Source organism: Staurois parvus, unplaced genomic scaffold (genome assembly GCF_062004578.1).
Source record: "Staurois parvus isolate SC_StPar_1 unplaced genomic scaffold, SC_StPar_1.0 ptg000106l, whole genome shotgun sequence".
NCBI classification, from domain to species: Eukaryota; Metazoa; Chordata; class Amphibia; order Anura; family Ranidae; genus Staurois; species Staurois parvus.
Window position 1 is genome coordinate 5,591,202 of NW_028317902.1, and position 20,842 is coordinate 5,612,043.

The 20,842-nt window shown below is 41.3% G+C and overlaps 1 protein-coding gene across 2 annotated transcripts; it reads left to right on the forward strand.

Annotated features, from left to right (window-relative positions):
* The first annotated feature begins 431 nt into the window (after window positions 1-431).
* UAP1 (UDP-N-acetylglucosamine pyrophosphorylase 1) lies at window positions 432-19,940 on the forward strand. Of its 2 annotated transcripts, XM_089671523.1 has the most exons (11): window positions 432-580; window positions 5,338-5,635; window positions 6,452-6,656; window positions 8,438-8,613; window positions 8,696-8,868; window positions 10,549-10,742; window positions 11,242-11,382; window positions 11,531-11,719; window positions 13,357-13,404; window positions 14,945-15,011; window positions 19,505-19,940. In XM_089671523.1, exons 2-11 carry the CDS (start codon window positions 5,356-5,358, stop codon window positions 19,595-19,597), a joined length of 1,566 nt encoding a protein of 521 aa, XP_089527649.1. In that variant the 5' UTR covers window positions 432-580; window positions 5,338-5,355; the 3' UTR covers window positions 19,598-19,940. The 2 variants fall into 2 exon arrangements, with proteins under 2 accessions (XP_089527649.1, XP_089527650.1); XM_089671524.1 differs by lacking the exon at window positions 13,357-13,404.
* The last annotated feature ends 902 nt before the right edge of the window (window positions 19,941-20,842 follow it).

Consider the following 20,842-nt stretch of genomic DNA (forward strand, 5'->3'; position numbering starts at 1 on the left):
GGGCCCCCGGGCAATAGGGAATCATGGGGCCCGTGTCCTTGCCCAAACTCAAAAAAGCCTATGAAAAAGGTACCAGGGGCATCTCATGGGGCCCCCTACTGACCCCGGGCCCTCAGGCAGTGCCCGAGTTTCCAAATGGTTAGTCCGCCCCTGGTCTGGATATCCCCCTGCTGAGAACCCCATGACATGACATATTACTCATCATCTACATCTGCGCTTCCCACACACAGCACACGGTGTTCTGGGGGGGGGGGGAGTGACGTCACTGGGGGCTTGGCTGAGGCAAGTCCTATCATGTGACCAGCCTTGTCCACTCGCTGTTCTAGATACAGCAGTGCGCAGGCGTAGTACGCACGGAGAGCGGAGGGGACGCGCAGAGGAGCTGGAAAGCGTATCCATGGATACGCCGCATACATGGCTGGGCAATCCCTCCTGATAGCTGGAATGTAGCTCCACCCTTCCATGTGATCCGTGACGTTTTCTCGTGCCCCGCCCCTCTGCTTAATATCTCCATTCTAGCATCTTGTCCACGTCACACACGGACATGCAGCCCGGCTTCTCCGGAGACCTCGGAGTGCAGGTACAGGGAAGGGGAATGGTGACACCTGCAGGGGGTATGGCTGGGCGGAATGGAGGATGTCTGTACTGTAATACAGGAGATCCACATCACACACTGTACAGTAGGGGGGCATACACTGTACAATGTCTGTACAATCTCCTATAGATCTAACAACAACTGTAGTACACCAGGCTGCCTTATAACTAGCTGAAGGGTTTGTCCTCATGTTACATCATTTTGGCAATTCTAAGGCTCATCATATACATTACAATCTCAACCTATAATCTTTCTACAATCAATTTTACATTTACCACAACTATGTAATCTGAAGACCTACCTCATCTATCCAATCAGCTTGTATCTATCCAGCCGGGCCATTGCACAGTATAGTTGGTAGATCTACAGTAGATTGTACAATCAGATGGGAATGTCTGTGAGCTTTAAGCAGATTGTACAATCAAATTGTATAGTAAATGGGAAAGTTAATGGTGGCCGTACACGCTTCCATTTTATTATCCATGTGATGTGCGATTTGAAGGATCAAATAGCTGTCCTTTTTCCTTTTTGATTGACTTAGACTCAGTTTAGATGGGAGTTGATTGGCCAGGGTGGAAAATTAACGATTGTTTTACATCGATCAGCAGCACGGAGATGCTTTAGTCATGATGTTGATTGTATTTTGATCAATTAGATTTGAATCTGTATGATGGAAATAGAGATGTGATCAATAATTTATGACCGTATCTTCTAAGTATCGATCAAAACCCTCTTTCCTGTGTGTGACATAATTAATGGTTGTGATATATACAGAGGTGTCCCTAGGGTTGGTGTCACCCGGTGCGGTAACATGTGGTGTCACCCCTCCAGAGAGGAAGGAGTGATGCCGGTGTAGTGGTAAAATGAGTATCCCGTGAAGCAACTGCGCATGTGCCGGTTTCAGGCCGAAGAAGCCGATCTCCGACTTTAGCAGAGCGCTGCCAGTTAACCCCTTACAGGCTGCAAACCACCGAAGCTGATCCCGCAGATCAGTTGCAAGATCAGTTCAGTTGAACCTATACGGGGTTAACTGATCTTGCAACTCATAGTGATCTGCGGGATCAGCTTCGGTGGTTTGCAGCCTGTAAGGGGTTAACTGGCAGCTCTCTGCTAAAGTTGAAGATCGGCTTCTTCGGCCTGAAACCGACACATGCGCAGTTGCTTCAGGGGATACATATCTTCACGGGATACTCATTTTACTGCTACATCGGGGGCAGCTGTCACTGTGCCGGGAATCTGGGATCACCCCAATAACTGGCCAGGACCTTCACAGAGCCCAGAAACCTCTGCTGGCATCCTGCTCCTGCACCCCCTGTGATGGTGTCACCCGGTGTGGCATGCACCCCCCCCTAGGGATGCCACTGTGTGTATGTATGTATGTACATATATATTGATCAGATACAGACTGGAGGGGGAGAGGAGACATTGCTGGGTAATGGTTTCTGGGGGGACCCCCTTCCTTGGGGACTCGGGCTCTATATGTCTAATGCGTACTCCCCCCAAACTTAAAGTGTTACTAAACCCACAACAGTAAAGTATGTCTGTATATGCAGTAAAGCAGGCTTGTTATACTCACTGTGGAACCTAAGGGTTTAATTCTCTGAATTGTGTAAAAAGGCTGTTTGATCCGGGTTTCTCTGGTCCTCCCCTTCTTCTAGTGTCGTCCTCTTATTGCCTGATAAGACATATCATATGGAGTCACTCTGCACATGCTCAGTTTGGTGTATATTGCTAGAGAGTTTTTTTTTTTCTTGGAAGAGTGCATGTGATCAGCACAGGGCCAATCAGCAGTGTCCAGACAGAGGTCAGGGGTCCTGCAGCCTCATAGGGGAGAATGAAAACTCCTCCTACAAGCTTTAACCGGTGCTGGGCTGGACACTTATAGAAGTCACAAGACTGCTCTAACTGCTGATGAGAAAAAGTATTTAGCAGTTTATATTTACTAAAATAATTTCATTTCCATGTTGTGTGTCCTGTGGGAGACCAGATATAGTGAATGAAGTGTCCGGGGAGACCAGATATAGTGAATGAAGTGTCCTGGGTTTAGTAACACTTTAAGCAAGCCATAGATGATGCAATCACAGTCAGTGTTGATGGGGGGATCCCTCCCACAGCCCTATTGTGCTCTGACGGCAGGAGGTTTCCCCACTGGCAGAATACAATGATCATTGCCAGCAGCTATAGCCACCGACAGTGATTTACACAAGAAAAACCTGACAAGCTGGCTATACTGAAATCTATCGGTACAACCAGCCTGCAAATAGATGGACTGAACTTTGTCTGGTTTCTGCTGAACTTCAATCAATCTACGGCCACTTTAAAGTAGAGGGAAAGGGAATAGTCACCCAGCTTTTTAAGCTACATTTACTCTGATCTGTAACAAAAACGCATATGCGTTTTTGCTGTATTTTACCGCATTTTTTTACGAAACGTGACTCAAATACTGCGGCAAAAATGCAACGTAGGTCCGTTTTTTGCTGCTTTTTCCATTGATTTCAATGGGGAGGTGCAATTTTGGTGCGGCTTTTTTACTGTACCAAACCTGCAGCAAAAATGCAGCAAGAAGGATTTTTAAAAAAATGCACTGGTTCCGCAATGGATCAGCGTGAAGAGTTCCATAGGAATACATAGTCACTTGTTTTTCTTCTGCTTTTTTTGATGCAAAAGTAGAAGAAAAACAGATCAGTGTGATAGCAGCAGCCTTAAACTTTGGCTCCCCAATGCTCTTATATTTCCTGTATACAGTTATTAAATCTCAATGCAAATATACACTGAGCAGCCAAAACTTTATGACCACCCACCTAATACTGCATAGGTCCCCCTATTGCCACCAAAACAGCTCTGGCCCATCAAGGCATGGACTCCCATAGACATTTGAAGGTATGCTGTGCTATCTGGCACCAAGTCATCAATTGTAGATCGCTTATGTTGCAAGGTGCAGCCTCCTTGGATCTGATTTGTTTTTCCCCAAAAATGCATGTATTGGATTGAGATCTGGAGGATTTGGAGGCCAAATCAACTCCTCAAAGACACCTTCTTTCAGTGGTCAACAAATTCATATGGGTACAGTGCTGCATGACCGCGCAATTGTCATTCAAAATGTGACAGCACTGAAAGCTGAAAATTGGCCTGGACAGGAAAGGGGTGAAAGTGTCCGGACTGGAAGTGGTTAAGATACTTCATATCAAGCATAGAGATACTACACCGTCCAGCATAAGTCCGATCTATATTCCATATCAATGACAGGAAAAAACTCCTCTCCCAGTGGAGGTACAGACAAGGTAGATGACAGGCAATCATTAGAACCCTTCAGAGAACCTTATTGTGTCCTGTCACCTGTTCCCTGTGTTTTGTCACACTTAACCAAAAAATAAAGCTTCTTTTGATATACACATTTTTCCCATTCAGTACAATGGCAAGCAGTCTGGCCACTTTGATCTTACATGAAAAGACTTCACTTATATACAATGTACCCTTTAGAATGCATAATTAGATAAATAGATTATTCCCCAAATACCAGGTGACCTTGCATAAAATTAACATAGCAAAGAGTTCTTTTGATGTGTACAGTGGTGTTATCATTGACCTGTCCCAAAATTAACAGTATGTGTTTCAATATATATATATATATATATATATATATATATATATATATAAAAAACACAATATATTACACACCTTTCAGATGCCATTGTAACGAGATAATCCATGTTTTTCACTTGACCTGTCAGTGATCATAAAGTTATAACTGATTAGTGTGTGTGTGTGTGTGTGTGTGTGTATGTGTATATATATATATATATATATATATATATAAATTATTATTTATTTTTTCTAAGTGGTCATGTGACCACAAAGATCTGTCAGGTGTGAACGCTTTTTTTTTTTTTTTTTTTTTTTTTTTTTTTTTTTCAGGTAAATCTCACTGTAAATAACTTTTTTTTTTTTTTTTTGGTCTAAGCAGTCTGGCAAGTTTGTCTGTACAAAGCCAACAAATCTGCTGACTACTGAATATTTTCCAACATGCCTCTTCTGCAGAAGTTTATCAAAACAATCAACTTCTGCTGTTTGTGGCCTTCCCTGCCTGACAGATTTGGCCAGTCCCTGCTAAATATTGGTGTATGGCTGGCTTTAGAACAATGACATGCCCCGAAAGAACTCACACAAACCAGCCACACAGACACCAACTAGCCACACAGACACCCTCACCGGAGCTTTGCAGGCATGTGATTGGTTGAAAAAGGTTAAAAATAAATTGTGTGAGAATTTAGCCCCCATGTGTAGGAGACATAAGATCAGAGGGGATGCAGCATGTAAAAGGTGAGTGATTGTTTGGATTGCCTTTCCTTCTGTCTTAAAAACACATGGCAGCGTGTGCACACTAAGGCTGGCCATACATTATACAATCTTGTACAATTTTCCTTTTAGATTTACCAAAACCATATAATATGAGGCTAAACCTAAAAACTTTCCATTTGTATGCAGTCAAGCAAGCCCTTGCACTACATGGTTAAAGCTAAATCTAAAGGAAATTGAATAAGATAATTGTATAGTTTATGGCCAGCCCAACACAAATGGTGGTGATGAACAGGCTGCCAATGGTTTGAGTTACTGACACAGAATAAGTGTAGATGGACAATAGGATTATCCTCAAAAACAGGATTCAGAACCTGAAATGCTTGTGGGAGAATATAACTTAGAGCTGTAAGGATCGAAATGATTAAATGTCTTCCTCCCTGCAGACACTTGGGATCTGAACGATGGATTTGGACAAATTACGTCAGGGTGCGTCTAAGGCTGGGCAGAGCCATGTAGTGCAATTTTGGGATGAGCTGTCAGAAGTTCAGCGTTCTCACTTGTTGGAGGAATTAAAGGACTTAGACTTTTTGGAACTAAATGGATTTTTCCGTAAAGCTATGGATGCATTTTCTTCTTCATCTTCACAAGAAAAAGTAGATGCCAGGATGGAAGCTGTACCTCAAGAGGTGCTCGGCAGTGTTACCAGAGACCAACAACATCTTCAGCAATGGGAAGCTCAAGGTAAAAGGTTCATTGTGGCCAGTAGGTCGCTTGTTCAGTGGTCCCTGAGTTGCTGCCTTTGTCTACTGCAGAGGTTCATCCTCTCTATCTAGACTGGCCTAATTGGAAATCCAAAACTGTACAGTTCTCAGTGGAACAATAGGTCACTCTGCCAATAGACACAGTATTCTTCAGATGGGGATCATCTCCACACAGACACCCAAGATCCTCTGCATTAGAAAAAACATATGGAGAAATACTGTTTTTTGTTTTTGTGTGGTGTGTTTTTTTTTTGTTTTTTTTTTGGGGGGGGGGGTTCATTGGTGGCACTGATCTTATAGCTTGCAAAATAGGTGCACCTCCTCTCCCCCCTCCAAAAAAAAATGGTAGCCCATTTATTATGGCTGCACATTGGCAGCCCATTAATATTGCATATATATAATATATTAATAACGCAAGACAATGGACCAAAAACATGTCTGAATGCAACACATCTGCAAATGACATAATGCATTTTGGGCACCCTGTATGTTTCTCCCAGCTTTTGTGGCTTGTTAAGTTTTTGTGTGTTTTTTTTGGTAAGAAAAGGATATTGGTTCTCATTTCATAACAGTGAAAGGAATAAAGCTGCAATCCTTGCAATGTTACAAATTCATCCGCCCCCCCCCCCCAAAAAAAAAGTTATCAATAATGCCTAGCAAGTAGACTTTAGTTTTAAAATTTTGATGTTGATCAGTACATGAATGATCAGAAAGACCAACAAGATGAATGTAGTGATGCATTGACTACACTTCAGCATGTACCATTTTAATATAGTTTTTCTTTTTTTTTCTTTAGGTTTTAATCAGATTGCAGATGGTAAAGTGGCTGTTCTGCTGCTGGCTGGTGGGCAGGGAACACGCCTTGGGGTGTCATACCCAAAGGGTATGTATGATGTGGGACTGCCATCTCACAAGAGTCTCTTCCAAATACAAGCCGAGCGAATCTTAAAGCTGCAGAAATTGGCAAAGGAACGCCATGGGAAGGACTGTGTTATTCCTTGGTAAGAATGGGATAATAAGTTTGATTAATATATAGTGGGGAACAATTAAATGGCATAAAAGATTTTATGTTAAAGTTGAACTAAAGGGAGCTCTACTTTGCTTTCCCACAATGGTACCTGTCCCTTGCTGGTAACTGCATCTTCTGTGTGCCAGTCTCTGGCTGTCTTCATTGGCCGGCACAGAACAACGTTACTCATGCGCCGTAGCCAGTCATGCGGACTCAGAGGGATCAGACTGGCACTGTAAGCTGAGCTGCACATCAGCGGCTCACTTTACGTGCTGGAGAACGCTGAGAGTGGGCAGGTAGATAGATTTTATTGCAGAAGTGTACTGTATAGGGACAATTGTTCATACAAACTAGCATTTAGAACTAGCCATACACAAATGGATTTCTTGTTAATTATGTGGGCTGAACGAGAGAAATTTGATAGATTCTGTTTAGTGTGGATGGAGGAATCTCTGCTGCTGGCTATTGTAGCAGCTGTTTCAATATCTGAGCAGCGACTGCATCTGATTGGATATGGTCTCTCTTCAGCCTACAGTTTTCCAGTTGGCATCTAAAAACGCAAGGTGATCCCCTGCTGGGATAACTCTCACCTCCCACCCCCTGCTGGGCACAGGAACTTCAAATTTATAAACAAAGCAGACAAGCTGACTGTTGACCACACCACACGTGTTAAGAAAACAACACAAAAATAAAAGAATATGTCTGCTGTCCATCACACCTACAGCTTGCTGTGTGTGTTATAAAATTCAAAGCCCTCTGCTAAAAAATATAGTGTACAACTATATTAATAATATATATTTTTATAATTTCATTATCTGTCTTATCTGATATAAAAAGTCTACACACCCCTGTTAAAATGTCAGGTTTATGTGATGTAAAAAATATGAGACAAAGATAAATAATTTCTGAACTTTTTCCACCTGTTTAATGCAAACTATAAACTGTACAACTCAGTTGAACAACAAACTGAAAAATTTTAGGTGGAGGGAAGTAAAACTAAAATAATATGGTTGCATAAGTGTGCACACCCTTAAACTAATACTTTGTTGAAGCACCTTTTTGATTTTATTACAGCACTCAGTCTTTTTGGGTAGGAGTATCAGCATGGCACATCTTGACTTGGCAATATTTGCCCACTCTTCCTTGCAAAAACACTCCAAATCTGTCAGATTGCGAGGGCATCTTCTGTGCACAGCCTTCTTCATATTACCCCACAGATTTTTGATTGGATTCAGGTCTGGGCTCTGGCTGGGCCAGTCCAAAACTTTAATCCTCTTCTGGTGAAGCCATTCCTTTGTTGATTTGGATGTATGCTTTGGGTTGTTGTTATGCTGAAAAATGAAGTCACCCCCCCCCCCCCCCCCCGTAAATGATTTCAGTTTGTTTTTCAATTGAGTGGTACAGTTTATAGGTCACATTGAAGGTGGAAAAAGTTCTGAAATGATGTATCTCTTGTCTCGTTTTCAATAATTTTATTATATATAAATAAATGCGTGTGTGTATGATCCAGCACATTATTCAAAATAATCAGTTATACCCACTTTGTATGGTGCATCCCCCTGCACTAGGGTATAAGCAAACAGCAGATGGCCAGGTGAACACACTGCTTCTGCAATCTCCTTATAGATGCTGCTTGCCTAAAGCAGACTTTTCATAATATAAAAGATTGGATAGATCTTTTTCTAAATGGTATATGATTGGCATCATCTCCTAGTCTGAATGTGTAAGTCTAACAAATCTTCAGCACTCAATGAAATGACTTGTATTTCACAGGTATATCATGACCAGTGGACGTACCATGGAATCTACCCATGATTTCTTTCATAAGCATCAATATTTTGGCCTAGAAGAAGAAAACATTATCCTTTTCCAGCAGGGCATGCTGCCGGCAATGAGTTTTGAGGGGAAGGTCCTTATGGAGGAGAAGGGCAAACTCTCCATGGCTCCAGGTTTGGTTGCCATTTAGTACTACCTCCTATATAACTTCTGTAGGAATGATGTTTAATAATCCTCTTCCAATCTCATTTACAGATGGCAATGGAGGTCTGTATAGAGCTTTGGGTGCACAGGGGATGCTTAAAGACATGGAAAAGAGACGAATTGAGTACATTCATGTATACTGTGTAGACAATGTCTTAGTGAAGGTGGCTGATCCAGTGTTTATTGGATTCTGTGTGAGCAAGGAGGCAGATTGTGGAGCCAAGGTAAGTAGCCATACATAACTGCAAAATAATTTTGATTTGGGTGCTTTATGAGTACAGGAGCAAGAACGAGTGTTAGAAAGTAAGCAATGAGCAACATTAGAAAGCATAATAAACCATTTACTGTTAAAAGTAATTTAGGATATTCACAGCCGCAACAGGAAATTGGGATCTCTTTAGACGTGTTATTATTGCATCTGAATGAATATCTATCATAGTTTTCTTTACTACGGGACAAAATACATAAAGTACTTCACACCCTGTTGCTAGGAGCTTCTGCCCTTAGCTATGAGATCTAAATTGTTCCCCTACCCTGCCACAGACCATCCAACAACAGCTAAGAAGGAGAGGGATGCTTAATAACGTTAGCTTGTTTTGGCTGTCAGCACTTTTTTGAGACAAGCAATAGCAACAGGAATGTGGGGGGTTGTTAGTCTTTGCATTTCTCTTGCTGTTGCTTGTCTCGGAGCTCAGTGCTCAGAGTCGAGACAAGCTGCTGGTATGAAGCACCTGTGTCCTTCCTAGTTGTCAGATTAGCTGCAGCAGGAGGGGAGGTGGTTTGGTCCCTCCATATTTAGGGGTTAGGAAGCGCCTAGAAACATAAGACAAAGTACTACATGTACTGGGAAAAAATATGAGTTTAAAGGAAAACCTATAGCATGCATTCGATCTAGTAAACTGAATGACTAGTTCAGAGAAGTCTGAAAAGATAAACGGTAAGAGATTATGGTTTATAAAGGCTAAGCTGAACCAATACTGATAGCTCAAAGATAGAAAACTAGTGGCATCTTAAAGTGGTTGTAGACCTCTGAAATGAATAAACCATTTCCCTCCATAATGTGAACTAGCCTCAATCCAAAGCACTTTCTGTGGTTCCTCTCGGATATTTATCCTCGGTCTACTATGTGCATGACTCACTTCTTACAGTCTAACTGGACAGCCACAAAAACCTGGGTGATGGCCCTGCCCCTTGTCCAACACACAGCAGGTGATTGACAGCCTCTGCTGTGCATGTTTCCTTATTCTTTGTAGACGGGGAGCATGTCCTTTCCCTTCTCTCTGGTCTCAGGTTTCACAGACCTCTCCTTTCTAGTCTGCGCAGTGTGTGACGTCAGATCCCTGCCTGCTGGAGCTGAGAAAGATCCTTTGATCTGTATGTTTGTTTTTATAAGAATGTACAGGATGGGTGAAGATGGGTGATGGGAGATAGGTGAAGATAAACAGGTACAATTTATATAGGAGGATTTGTTTAATCTCTGTGAATAACCTGAGGCCAGTTGCTTCACTGGGTATACACAAGGGTTTACAAGCACTTTAAGTGATCATTATACTGGCCCTTAGTCTGCCTGATAGGTACTTCCACATGTCTGCGCACATACCAATTCATTTCCAGAGTGCCAAAAGAGCCCTCATAACCTGATGAGCTCTATTATGCTAATTCTGTTCTCTTTACAGGACAGTAAATCTGTTTACCAAACATAACACCCAGTAGGGTGGGAGAGTAGGTCAGAATGTGTCTGGTCACACTTTTGGTTCCAGTTTACATAACAGAGGCTGCTAGGTTTTCTCCCGCACTAGACTGATGCTAAGTAAAATCTACACTGACATATGCACTGTGATTAGGATTTTTTTTTTTAAATTTTTGCTTCAGGAATGAAAAAAAGTTCCTTCTGTTTTCCTTAGGTGGTGGAGAAGATGAATCCCACTGAACCTGTTGGTGTAGTTTGCCGTGTAGATGGTGTATACCAGGTTGTGGAATATAGTGAGATCACACTGGCTACAGCACAGAAAAGGAGTACAGATGGAAGACTCATGTATAATGCTGGGAACATCGCCAACCACTTCTTCACAAGACAGTTCCTGCAGCAAGTGGTGGAGTAAGTTACAAGAATATTAGGCTGTTATGAAGTAAAGCCTAGTACACACGCTGAGAAAATTGGACGGAAAAAAAAAGCTTTTGGAGTGATTGTCCGATAATCTGATCCTTAGCATATAGCTTTCGAGAGCTGATTTTACGACAGTTCATGAGAAATTTTCCAAAGGGACAAACACGAAAATTTTTCTCGTAAGATAACCGAACAAACGTTTTTCGTTTAATTGGTGCAGTATTTGGCCATAAAAAAAATTGAGTGAGCAATACTGCGCATGCTCAGAAATAAAAGAATACAATACATCATATTCTTGCAGGACGTTGCATTCTGTCTTACGAGAATTTTGTAACTCTAATACCCTATGCCTTTTCAATAGGAGGCTAGCTTGCAAAAAAAAGTCAGATGTTCTCATTGTGTGTACCAGGCATAACTCAAATCTTTTACTTTTTAATACAAGTGAGATCTGGTAAAGGGTATTCCTCTCAAATTTTCCAATGTATTGTAGGGTCCATGAGCCTCAGTTGCAGCACCATGTTGCAGTAAAGAAAATACCTCATGTGGACACACAGGGTTTGCAAATTCACCCGGATAAACCCAACGGAATAAAGATGGAGAAGTTTGTCTTTGACATCTTTCAGTTTGCCAAGTGAGTACCCATGGGCAAAATGCCTCTAGGATCTTGTATCTTGCAGTTTGGCCTGCAGTAGTAGTGTGGTAGCTTCTTACAATTCCCTTGGGTACCATGCAGAGATGTTGCAAGAACTGTGTACTGTATTCAATATGTATTTTTATAGGAAATTTGCGGTATTTGAAGTCTTACGTGAGGAAGAGTTCTCCCCTTTGAAAAATGCAGATAGCCAAAATGGAAAGGACAACCCCAGTACTGCTCGCCATGCACTTATGTCACTGCATCACTGCTGGGTCCTCAATGCTGGTGGACACTTTGTAGATGAGAATGGCACTCGAATCCCAGCAATTCCTCTGTAAGTACTCACCTCTGTCCTGTTCACAGTTTAGATGTACCGTAATATCAAGCTTTTGGAACTGTAGCTGTTGCATGTCGCTATACTTGTTAAAGTATCTTTTACAGAGTCCATAGAGGTTTTCTGTTCAAAAATAAAAAGGAAGAAAGAGAGAGAATCAAAGTGATTTGTAAAGTTATAATTTTATGACTGTTGTCAGAGAGAGAAAATCTTAATTTTAGTCCTGTAAAGGAAATTGGGAAACTTTTTCTGGAGACCGCTGTCTTGGGTGGCAACCCCCCTGCATTTTGGGCAGATTTCCTGTGTACATCTATTTAAAAATATTAATTGTGTTCTGTGTAATCGCATCATAGTTCTAAGAACCACATGCCAACTTCAAAGACCACGATAAACTGTGCAGCAAGTGTGAACCGTGTTTTTTTTTGTTTTGTTTTTTCTTACAGGAACGGTATTGTGATGCAGCGTTTTCTATCAGTTGCAATATTGTGGCAATAGTGGGTGGAGCTTCCGCTTGCAGACTTAGTGATATTAAAGGCAATTTTTATATATATATATTTTTTTTTAATAACTATGTCATACTTGCCTGTTCTGTGCAGTGGGTTTGCACAGAGCAGCCCCGATCCTCCTCTTCCCAGGTCCCCTGCTGGCGCTCCTGGCTCCTCCCTCCTGCCAAGTGCCTTCAGAGCAAGCGGCTTGCTATGGGGCACCCAAACAGGCTCGCTCCCAAGAGTGTGGCTCGGCCTCGCCCCCCTATCTCCTCGTGTTATTCACAGTAGCAGCAACCTATGGCTTCTGCTGCTGTTTCAGCCAATGAGGAGGTAGAGTTCTGGGAGAGCTGCTGCTCTCGTGCACATTGCTGGATGCAGAGGGGTCTCAGGTAGGTATTGCGATGGGCTGCACACAGGGGTTGTTTTTTTTTTTTTGTTTTTTTTGTTTTGTTTTTTTTTTTTTTTGTTTTGTTCATGCATAGAATGCATGAAGGCAAAAACCCTTGAGTCCTTAGAACCACTTTAAGGTTATGTTCACACTGCAGCGGTCTGATTTTGATCTGACTTTGCACAATTATGTAGTGCTACTTGGATGTGGCTTGCATATTCTGTGGGGCCAAAATCGCTCGCACATCAATGTATTACAGAACCTTTACCAAAATTGCTCTGTGCTGAGATGCATTCATGTGAATGGACACCATTGAAAAAAATGTTATTTCCATTGTCGTGATTTCTGTGCGATTCAAGTCACGTCTGAAATTGCACTAGTGTCAACCTATGGGTCAGGAAGTGAAAGGAAATTTCTCCAATGGGATACAAGGTAAACAACTAAGAAAAAAAAAGACCTGACAGAGGTTATAACCTCCTATAGAAAATGTTTTGCCTTCAGTTCTACTTTAAATTATTGCATCCTGGCAGTTTGATATCTAAGAAGATATGTCTTCCTTGAAAATCTGTAATGACACACAGATTGTTTATTGGTAGACAATGACCTATCTCTGCAGATAATCTACATGTATATTGGCATGTTCACTGTCCTGTCTTACAATGTCAGGTGTTTGTCAGATGGACTCCATTTGATTATTGTATACAAAGCTGGGTATTGAGGATGCAGAGCAGTCTTTCACCGCCTGTTTATCTTTAAAACAGCCAATCCAGAAAAGAGAATGGAAGCGCGCAGGACCAGACTAAAACTACGTAATTATGGGTGCATGGTGCAGGGTCTCTACTAACCGGAGTCTCTGCTTCATGGTGGAGGGAATTTAATACCTAAAAAGTCCTCCTGTCTTTTCTTATAACTCTTCTCACAGGCGTTCGCATACACATTTCTGCATGTCCTACAGCTAGTAAAGATTTTCTGATATCCTCCAGTTAGGAGTCAGGGATTGTGTACAAAGGTGATTTATAAGATTTTAATGTATAGCTGGGAAGGATTTTAGGATTATTTAATAAATCAAAGAGCAGTGTGTTTTATGCAGTAACCACTGCCTGTCGGGTAGAATTGAATTTATGGAACACGTTTATGCTGTAAAGACTCTTGTCTTACGGGCTGCTGCAGACTCTCCCACACATGGTTCAGAAGGGACAGAAGATGCAGCCATTTGGCAGGCATGGTGGATTGTGCATGCAGACATCTCTTTGCGTGTCCTGCACAATCTGTCAGATTTTCCCATCACTATGGATGGTTTAATCTGTTGTATGGTTTACGGATCAAGTCCAAATTCTGGTTGCTGTTGCATAATAGCTCTTTGTTTCCTTAAATAAGCTAAAAATTCTCAGAACTTATGATTTACAGTAATTAGTTATTTTGGTGTTTTTCAAAGTCTACTATATTTGTCAATCTTTTGCAATCTTTGCTGTGTAGCACTAAAGTAAACCTTTCATAAGAGAAATGCGTACGCTGCCATTGATGACCTTCTTCTGAAAGTGCCGATTGCCTGGCTGTCCCGCTCCTTTATACTTTTTTAGTTACTATCCTGAAAGAAGTATGCAAATCTGAGAAGATGTTTGCATATTTCTTGGTCAGTACTGTAAAGTACTCCCAGTTGGTAAGCATATGTTACTATTAACATTGGCAACCTTCATATTTTTCCAATGGCAGGTTTGCTTTAAAGAGTAGTGGTACCTTTTACACTAAATCCTCTATATATCCCCCCACCCTTCCTATGAAATACATTTAATGTGTATGATCCAGACTGGACCTAGCTGTCACTGTCCTGCCTATATTTACCCCCTTCCATGTGTCAGCAGCCTATGAAGCAATGCACTTCCAAAAGCACCCAGCCATAAACTATTTGATCAGGGAGGGGTTGATTTAGTTCTTAATTAAAATTGGCCAGATCTAATTTATTGAACTTTATATTATTGCAAGCTCTTCACCCTAGATTAGAACAGTCTATTAACTGAGGGGACCGTTCCTTTTAAAGCTTCACTGATGGAATCAGTGCAGATATAGCAAGTCTGATTGACTGCCCTGATCACTATTACAAAGTTTAGGTGTTTCTAATTGGAAGTCAGATATGTTCTGTTTTTCTGCAGGCTTCTCTCAGTGAAGCATGTGGTTACTAATCTGCAGATGTGCATGATCTTTACTCTTCTTTCCCTGGTTATCTCTTCTAGTTCTGTATATTGTTTAGCTTGGCTGAGGAGCGGACTTTATCTGTCAGCTATCACTGGCATTACACAGTAAAAGTCTACCACCTGTTCATATGTCTTATTTTTTTTTTTTCCATTTTAGTATGCAGGATGCTAGTGATGTGCCCATTGAGTGTGAGATTTCCCCACTTGTCTCTTACTCTGGAGAGGTAAGTTCTAAAATTTAAGGCTACCCTATGACCCTAGGCAGTGCTCTATGCATTTGTGTAAGAACTTCCATACAGATATTACAGTAAACATTAACTATCCTAACTAGAGATAAAAGTTGTTTGCTGAGCACACATGTAGTGGTGTCAGATGTTACTGAAACATTGCTTCTGGGTGGAGGAAATGCACTGTGATCAATGTTTCAGTTATCTCAAGATGGAAAGACAGACTTATGGCAGCCATACATGGATCGAAATTTGGTCGGTTCAGCAGGGACCAGGGGCGGACTGACCATTTGGAAACTCGGGCACTGCCCGAGGGCCCGGGGTCAGTAGGGGGCCCTATGAGATGCCCCTGGTACCTTTTTCATAGGCTTTTTTGAGTTTGGGCAAGGACACAGGGGCCCCATGATCCCCTATTGCCCGGGGGCCCCACGAGTTGTCAGTCCGCCCCTGGCAGGGACTCGTAAATTTCAATCCATGTATGTGCAGGCTTGCTGTACACAAGTTGATTTATCCCCCATCAGTGTCACCAGCTATAGCCAGCAACACTGATCTCTGTAGTCTGATAGCGGAGAAGACTCTGTCAGAATACAAAGGCTCAACAGGAAGCTTTCCTCCATCCGCATGCCTTTTATATCTGAACACCATATATTATCTGTAGGTACCTTAAAAATTTTGTGCAAAGTCTCCACTCTCCAAACCTAACACTTAGTGTGAGTAGAAATCCTCGTAGTCATCATAGACCTCTACCATTTTTAGGCTGCTTTCACACTGATCTGTTTTTCTTCCATTTTTGCATTACAAAAAACAGAAGAAAAACATTTGACCATGTATTCCTGTGGAACTCTTCACACTGATCCTTTTGCGGGTCCAGTGCGTTTTTCAAAGTCCTGCTTGCTGCATTTTTGGTGCGGTAAAAAAGTGCACCTACTTCTTGAAATCAATTAAAAATACGGCAAAAGTGCACCTGTGTTGCGTTTTTGGTGCAGTTTTTGAATTGCATGTGCTTTAAAAAATGCTCTACAAACACGGTAAAAAGTGGCAAAACCACTTGTGCGCTTTTGCTACAAATCAGTATGAAAGTAGCCTTACAGAAGTTTTTCCTTTGCAGAAAGATTCAAAAGAATTTTGTGCCTGCAGAGTACTACAATTTGCAGTCCATGCCTGTGTAAGGGCTGTGTCATTGGGTTTTTTCAATGCCAGAATATACTACTGTTTTTTTCCTATGCAAGATGGAGAGAATCCAAAAGGAGGTCAACTGTAGGACAAATAGAAGGAGATTTACTAAAAACGGAGAGTGCAAAATCTGGTGCAGCTCTGCATAGAAACCAATCAACTTCCAGTTTTTTTTTTTTTTTGTCAAAGCTTAATTGAAGAAGCTGAAGTTAGAAGCTGATTGGCTACCATTCACAGCCGCAACAGATTTTGAGTTCTCCAGTTTTAGTAAATCTCCCCCATACTGTCAGTGAACTGTAAATTGACATGAAATCGTCTCAAACTGATCTGGAAAGCTCCTGGAAGCATGCTGCAATTTGCCCATCAATACAAACCCAAATTCCATTGATGTGGGTCCTAAAGGTCATATTCTTCTATACAGTCATTTCTTCCATGTGTGCTCCAGCTAGTCTGCACTCAGATCTGTCTAGCTATGACGTGCAAAGATTTCAACTCTAGCAATTTACAGCAAATATTACTCAATATTTGGTTTCTGAGGAATGATTGTGTGATGGCAGCTGAACTGTGTTTTTATATTACTGTATTTGAGGCTGAACTCTGAGTCAGTGATTCCTGCTGTCAGATTTCCTAAAGGGAAGGGGCATATTGAGAAACACATGAGGGACATGTGACTCTTTCTGTAGGAAAAGCAAGCTTTAATATATAAATGCATTGGTCCAGTAAGAAATGTACACACACAAAAAATATAATAATACATTTTATATATATATATATATATATATATATATATACAGTCAGGTCCATAAATATTGGGACATCAACACAATTCTAACATTTTTGGCTCTATACACCACCACAATGGATTTGAAGTGAAACTAACAATATGTGCTTTAACTGCAGACTGTCAGCTTTAATTTGAGGGTATTTACATCCAAATCAGGCGAACGATGTAGGAGTTACAACAGTTTGCATATGTGCCTCCCACTTGTTAAGGGACCAAAAGTAATGGGACAGTTGGCTTCTCAGCTGTTCCATGGCCAGATGTGTGTTATTCCCTCATTATCCCAATTACAATGAGCAGATATAAGGTCCAGAGTTCATTTCAAGTGTGCTATTTGCATTTGGAATCTGTTGCTGTCAACTCTCAAGATGAGATCCAAAGAGCTGTCACTATCAGTGGAGCAAGCTATCATTAGGCTGAAAAAACAAAACAAACCCATTAGAGAGATAGCAAAAACATTAGGCGTGGCCAAAACAACTGTTTGGAACATTCTTAAAAAGAAGGAACGCACCGGTGAGCTCAGCAACACCAAAAGACCCAGAAGAACACAGAAAACAACTCTGGTGGATGACCGAAGAATTCTTTCCCTGGTGAAGAAAACACCCTTCACAACAATTGGCCAGATCAAGAACACTCTCCAGGAGGTAGGTGTATGTGTGCCAAAGTCAACAATCAAGAGAAGACTTCACCAGAGTGAATACAGAGGGTTCACCACAAGATGTAAACCATTGGTGAGCCTCAAAAACAGGAAGGCCAGATTAGAGTTTTCCAAACGACATCTAAAAAAGCCTTCACAGTTCTGGAACAACATCCTATGGACAGATGAGACCAAGATCAACTTGTACCAGAGTGATGGGAAGAGAAGAGTATGGAGAAGGAAAGGAACTGCTCATGATCCTAAGCATACCACCTCATCAGTGAAGCATGGTGGTGGTAGTGTCATGGCGTGGGCATGTATGGCTGCCAATGGAACTGGTTCTCTTGTATTTATTGATGATGTGACTGCTGACAAAAGCAGCAGGATGAATTCTGAAGTGTTTCGGGCAATATTATCTGCTCATATTCAGCCAAATGCTTCAGAACTCATTGGACACCGCTTCACAGTGCAGATGGACAATGACCCAAAGCATACTGCATAAGCAACCAAAGAGTTTTTTAAGGGAAAGAAGTGGAATGTTATGCAATGGCCAAGTCAATCACCTGACCTGAATCCGATTGAGCATGCATTTCACTTGCTGAAGACAAAACTGAAGGGAAAATGCCCCAAGAACAAGCAGGAACTGAAGACAGTTGCAGTAGAGGCCTGGCAGAGCATCACCAGGGATGAAACCCAGCGTCTGGTGATATCTATGCGTTCCAGACTTCAGGATGTAATTGACTGCAAAGGATTTGCAACCAAGTATTAAAAAGTGAAAGTTTGATTTATGATTATTCTGTCCCATTACTTTTGGTCCCTTAACAAGTGTGAGGCACATATGCAAACTGTTGTAATTCCTACACCGTTCACCTGATTTGGATGTAAATGCCCTCAAATTAAAGCTGACAGTCTTCAGTTAAAGCACATCTTGTTCGTTTCATTTCAAATCTATTGTGGTGGTGTATAGAGCCAAAAATGTTAGAATTGTGTTGATGTCCCAATATTTATGGACCTGACTGTATATGAATAGATAGATTTTTTTTTTTTTTATGTAGGTACATTTCTTACTGGACTAATGCATTTTAACCTACTTTGGTGTTCTTTAATTTTATACCGTCTTGTATTTGGGTATGCAGGTAATCCAGTTTAGTATTTCTGTTTTCTTGGTAGCTGTAGACCCTATGAGAATCTAGGTTGTTCTGTATTATCTGAACCCTGCCTTTTGTAGTAGGTGTGGTATAATGGTTAACATGACATTTTTGGGCTGATCTGAAGCTTTATTAGATGGCCAGTTTAGTGTATATTGGGAACCTATTGTGTTCTCTTGCCTTAACTTGCAGTTCTGCCTGGACAGTAAGAAAGGGTAAAGCATGTCTCCAGGGAAATCAAAAACCTCCCTTGCAGTGGGGCTGCCTCTGCATTACAAGGGTTAAATGCTTGCTTATATTTAAGGCACTAGAAAGCATTTTTACTTGACTGATCCCACTGCTCCCACAGCTGTCAGCTATCCTGACCTTTCCTAAGCTCCGGCTTGTGAGCTGTCGCTTGTCAGCCTTGCGTTGTACTTGAAGGTATCAGAGATCACATGACTGTTGGAGCGTAAGGGCAATAAGAATAAGCTGTGGGTGCTGGTCTTACAGCTTGGAGGGAGGATCAGGTAGGACTAAGTGCTTTTACCAGTACCGTAGACATAAATGAGCATTTACCCTTGTAGTTCGAAGGCAGTGCAAGGGAAGATTTTTGCTTTTCTTGGAAAAGTGTGTGTTTGTTTTTTTTTTTTGTTTTTTTTGGGGGGGGGGGGGGGGGGGGGAGTTATGAATACCTGTCTGATGATTGTGGGTCCGTTTTCTCTCAGATTTGCTCACTGAACAGTTCTGATTTTTATTTTTTATCAACCAGGGCCTGGAGCCTTATGTGAAGAACAAGGAGTTCCATGCACCTCTTACAATAGATGAAAATGGTATTCACCAGTCGGTGAGGAATGGCCTCTAGGAGCCCCAGGAATCCTCTGCTTCTACATATCTAGACATATTTATGGTTGGGAACTATGGGGGAAATTGATAGGTACTTGAAAAATTATATTTTGGGTCTTTCTGCTTGGACATTTCAAGACATTTTAGCCTACATTTTAATGCCAAATCCTGGGAGAAAATGGACTTATTTATAGCAGGCGTAGTATGAAGGGAAATTATTTTTTTAAACTTGTACATAGCACGCTCTTGTACATTTACAGTTTATTTTAATGGTACTGTGATCTTTTTATGTTTTCTTTGTGTATCTAACTTTTGTTTACAGAATTTTCTTTCTAAAAGAAAATTAAATCTTTTGATGTCCACCCTTTTCTTTTTACATGAGTTTATACATGGAGAATACTGACTACTGTAGTGTCCATTTGGAGTCACTGTACGATCAACCTCATGTTTTTTGGTTCTTTTTTTTTTTTTTTTTTAGTCTTTTCTCTACTCCCCCCTTTTAAAGTAGTTGTGCAGGGTGTCTTTTACCTACTGAACCGTGCATTTATATTCAGAGTTGGACCTAGTGCACTCAGTAATCAGCATTTAGTAACATATGTGGTCTGGCACACACCCCCTCGGTTTCTCTGCAATTTTTACAGTGCATCCAAAAACCATTCACAGCGCTTAACTTTTGCCACATTTTGTTTTATGTTACAGCTTTATTCCAAAATGGATTAAATTCATTTTTTTCCTCAACATTCTACAAACAATACCCCATAATGATAACATAAAAGAAGTTCATTTTGAAATCTTTGCAATTTATTAAAAATAAAAAACCACATGTACTATTCACATTCTTTGCTCAATACTTTGTTGAAACACCTGTAGCACCAATTACAGCCTCAAGCCGTTTTGAGTATGATGCTATAAGCTTAGCACACCTATTTTGGCCAATTTCTGCCATTCTTCTTTGCAGTACCTCTCATGCTCCATCAGGTTGGATGGAGAGTGCCGACGCACAGCTATTTTCAGATCACTCCAGAGATGTTCAAACATGTTCAAGTCTGGGCTCTGGCTGGTCCACTCCAGGACATTCACAGAGTTGGCCCATAGCCACTCCTTTGTTATGTGGGCTCTGTGCTTAGGGTCATTGTCCTGTTGAAAGATGAACCGTCACCTCAGTCTAAGGTCCAGAGCGCTCTGGAACAGGTATTCATCAAGGTTGTCTCTGTACATTGCTGTATTCATCTTTCCTTTGATCCTGACTAGTTTCCCAGTTCCT

Coding starts and splice junctions, on each gene's coding strand:
- UAP1 (XM_089671523.1), top strand. CDS start 5,356: ATGGATTTGGACAAATTACGTCAGGGTGCGTCTAAGGCTGGGCAGAGC. Junction 5,636..6,451: donor TCAGCAATGGGAAGCTCAAG/GTAAAAGGTTCA, acceptor TTTTTTCTTTAG/GTTTTAATCAGATTGCAGAT. Junction 6,657..8,437: donor AAGGACTGTGTTATTCCTTG/GTAAGAATGGGA, acceptor TGTATTTCACAG/GTATATCATGACCAGTGGAC.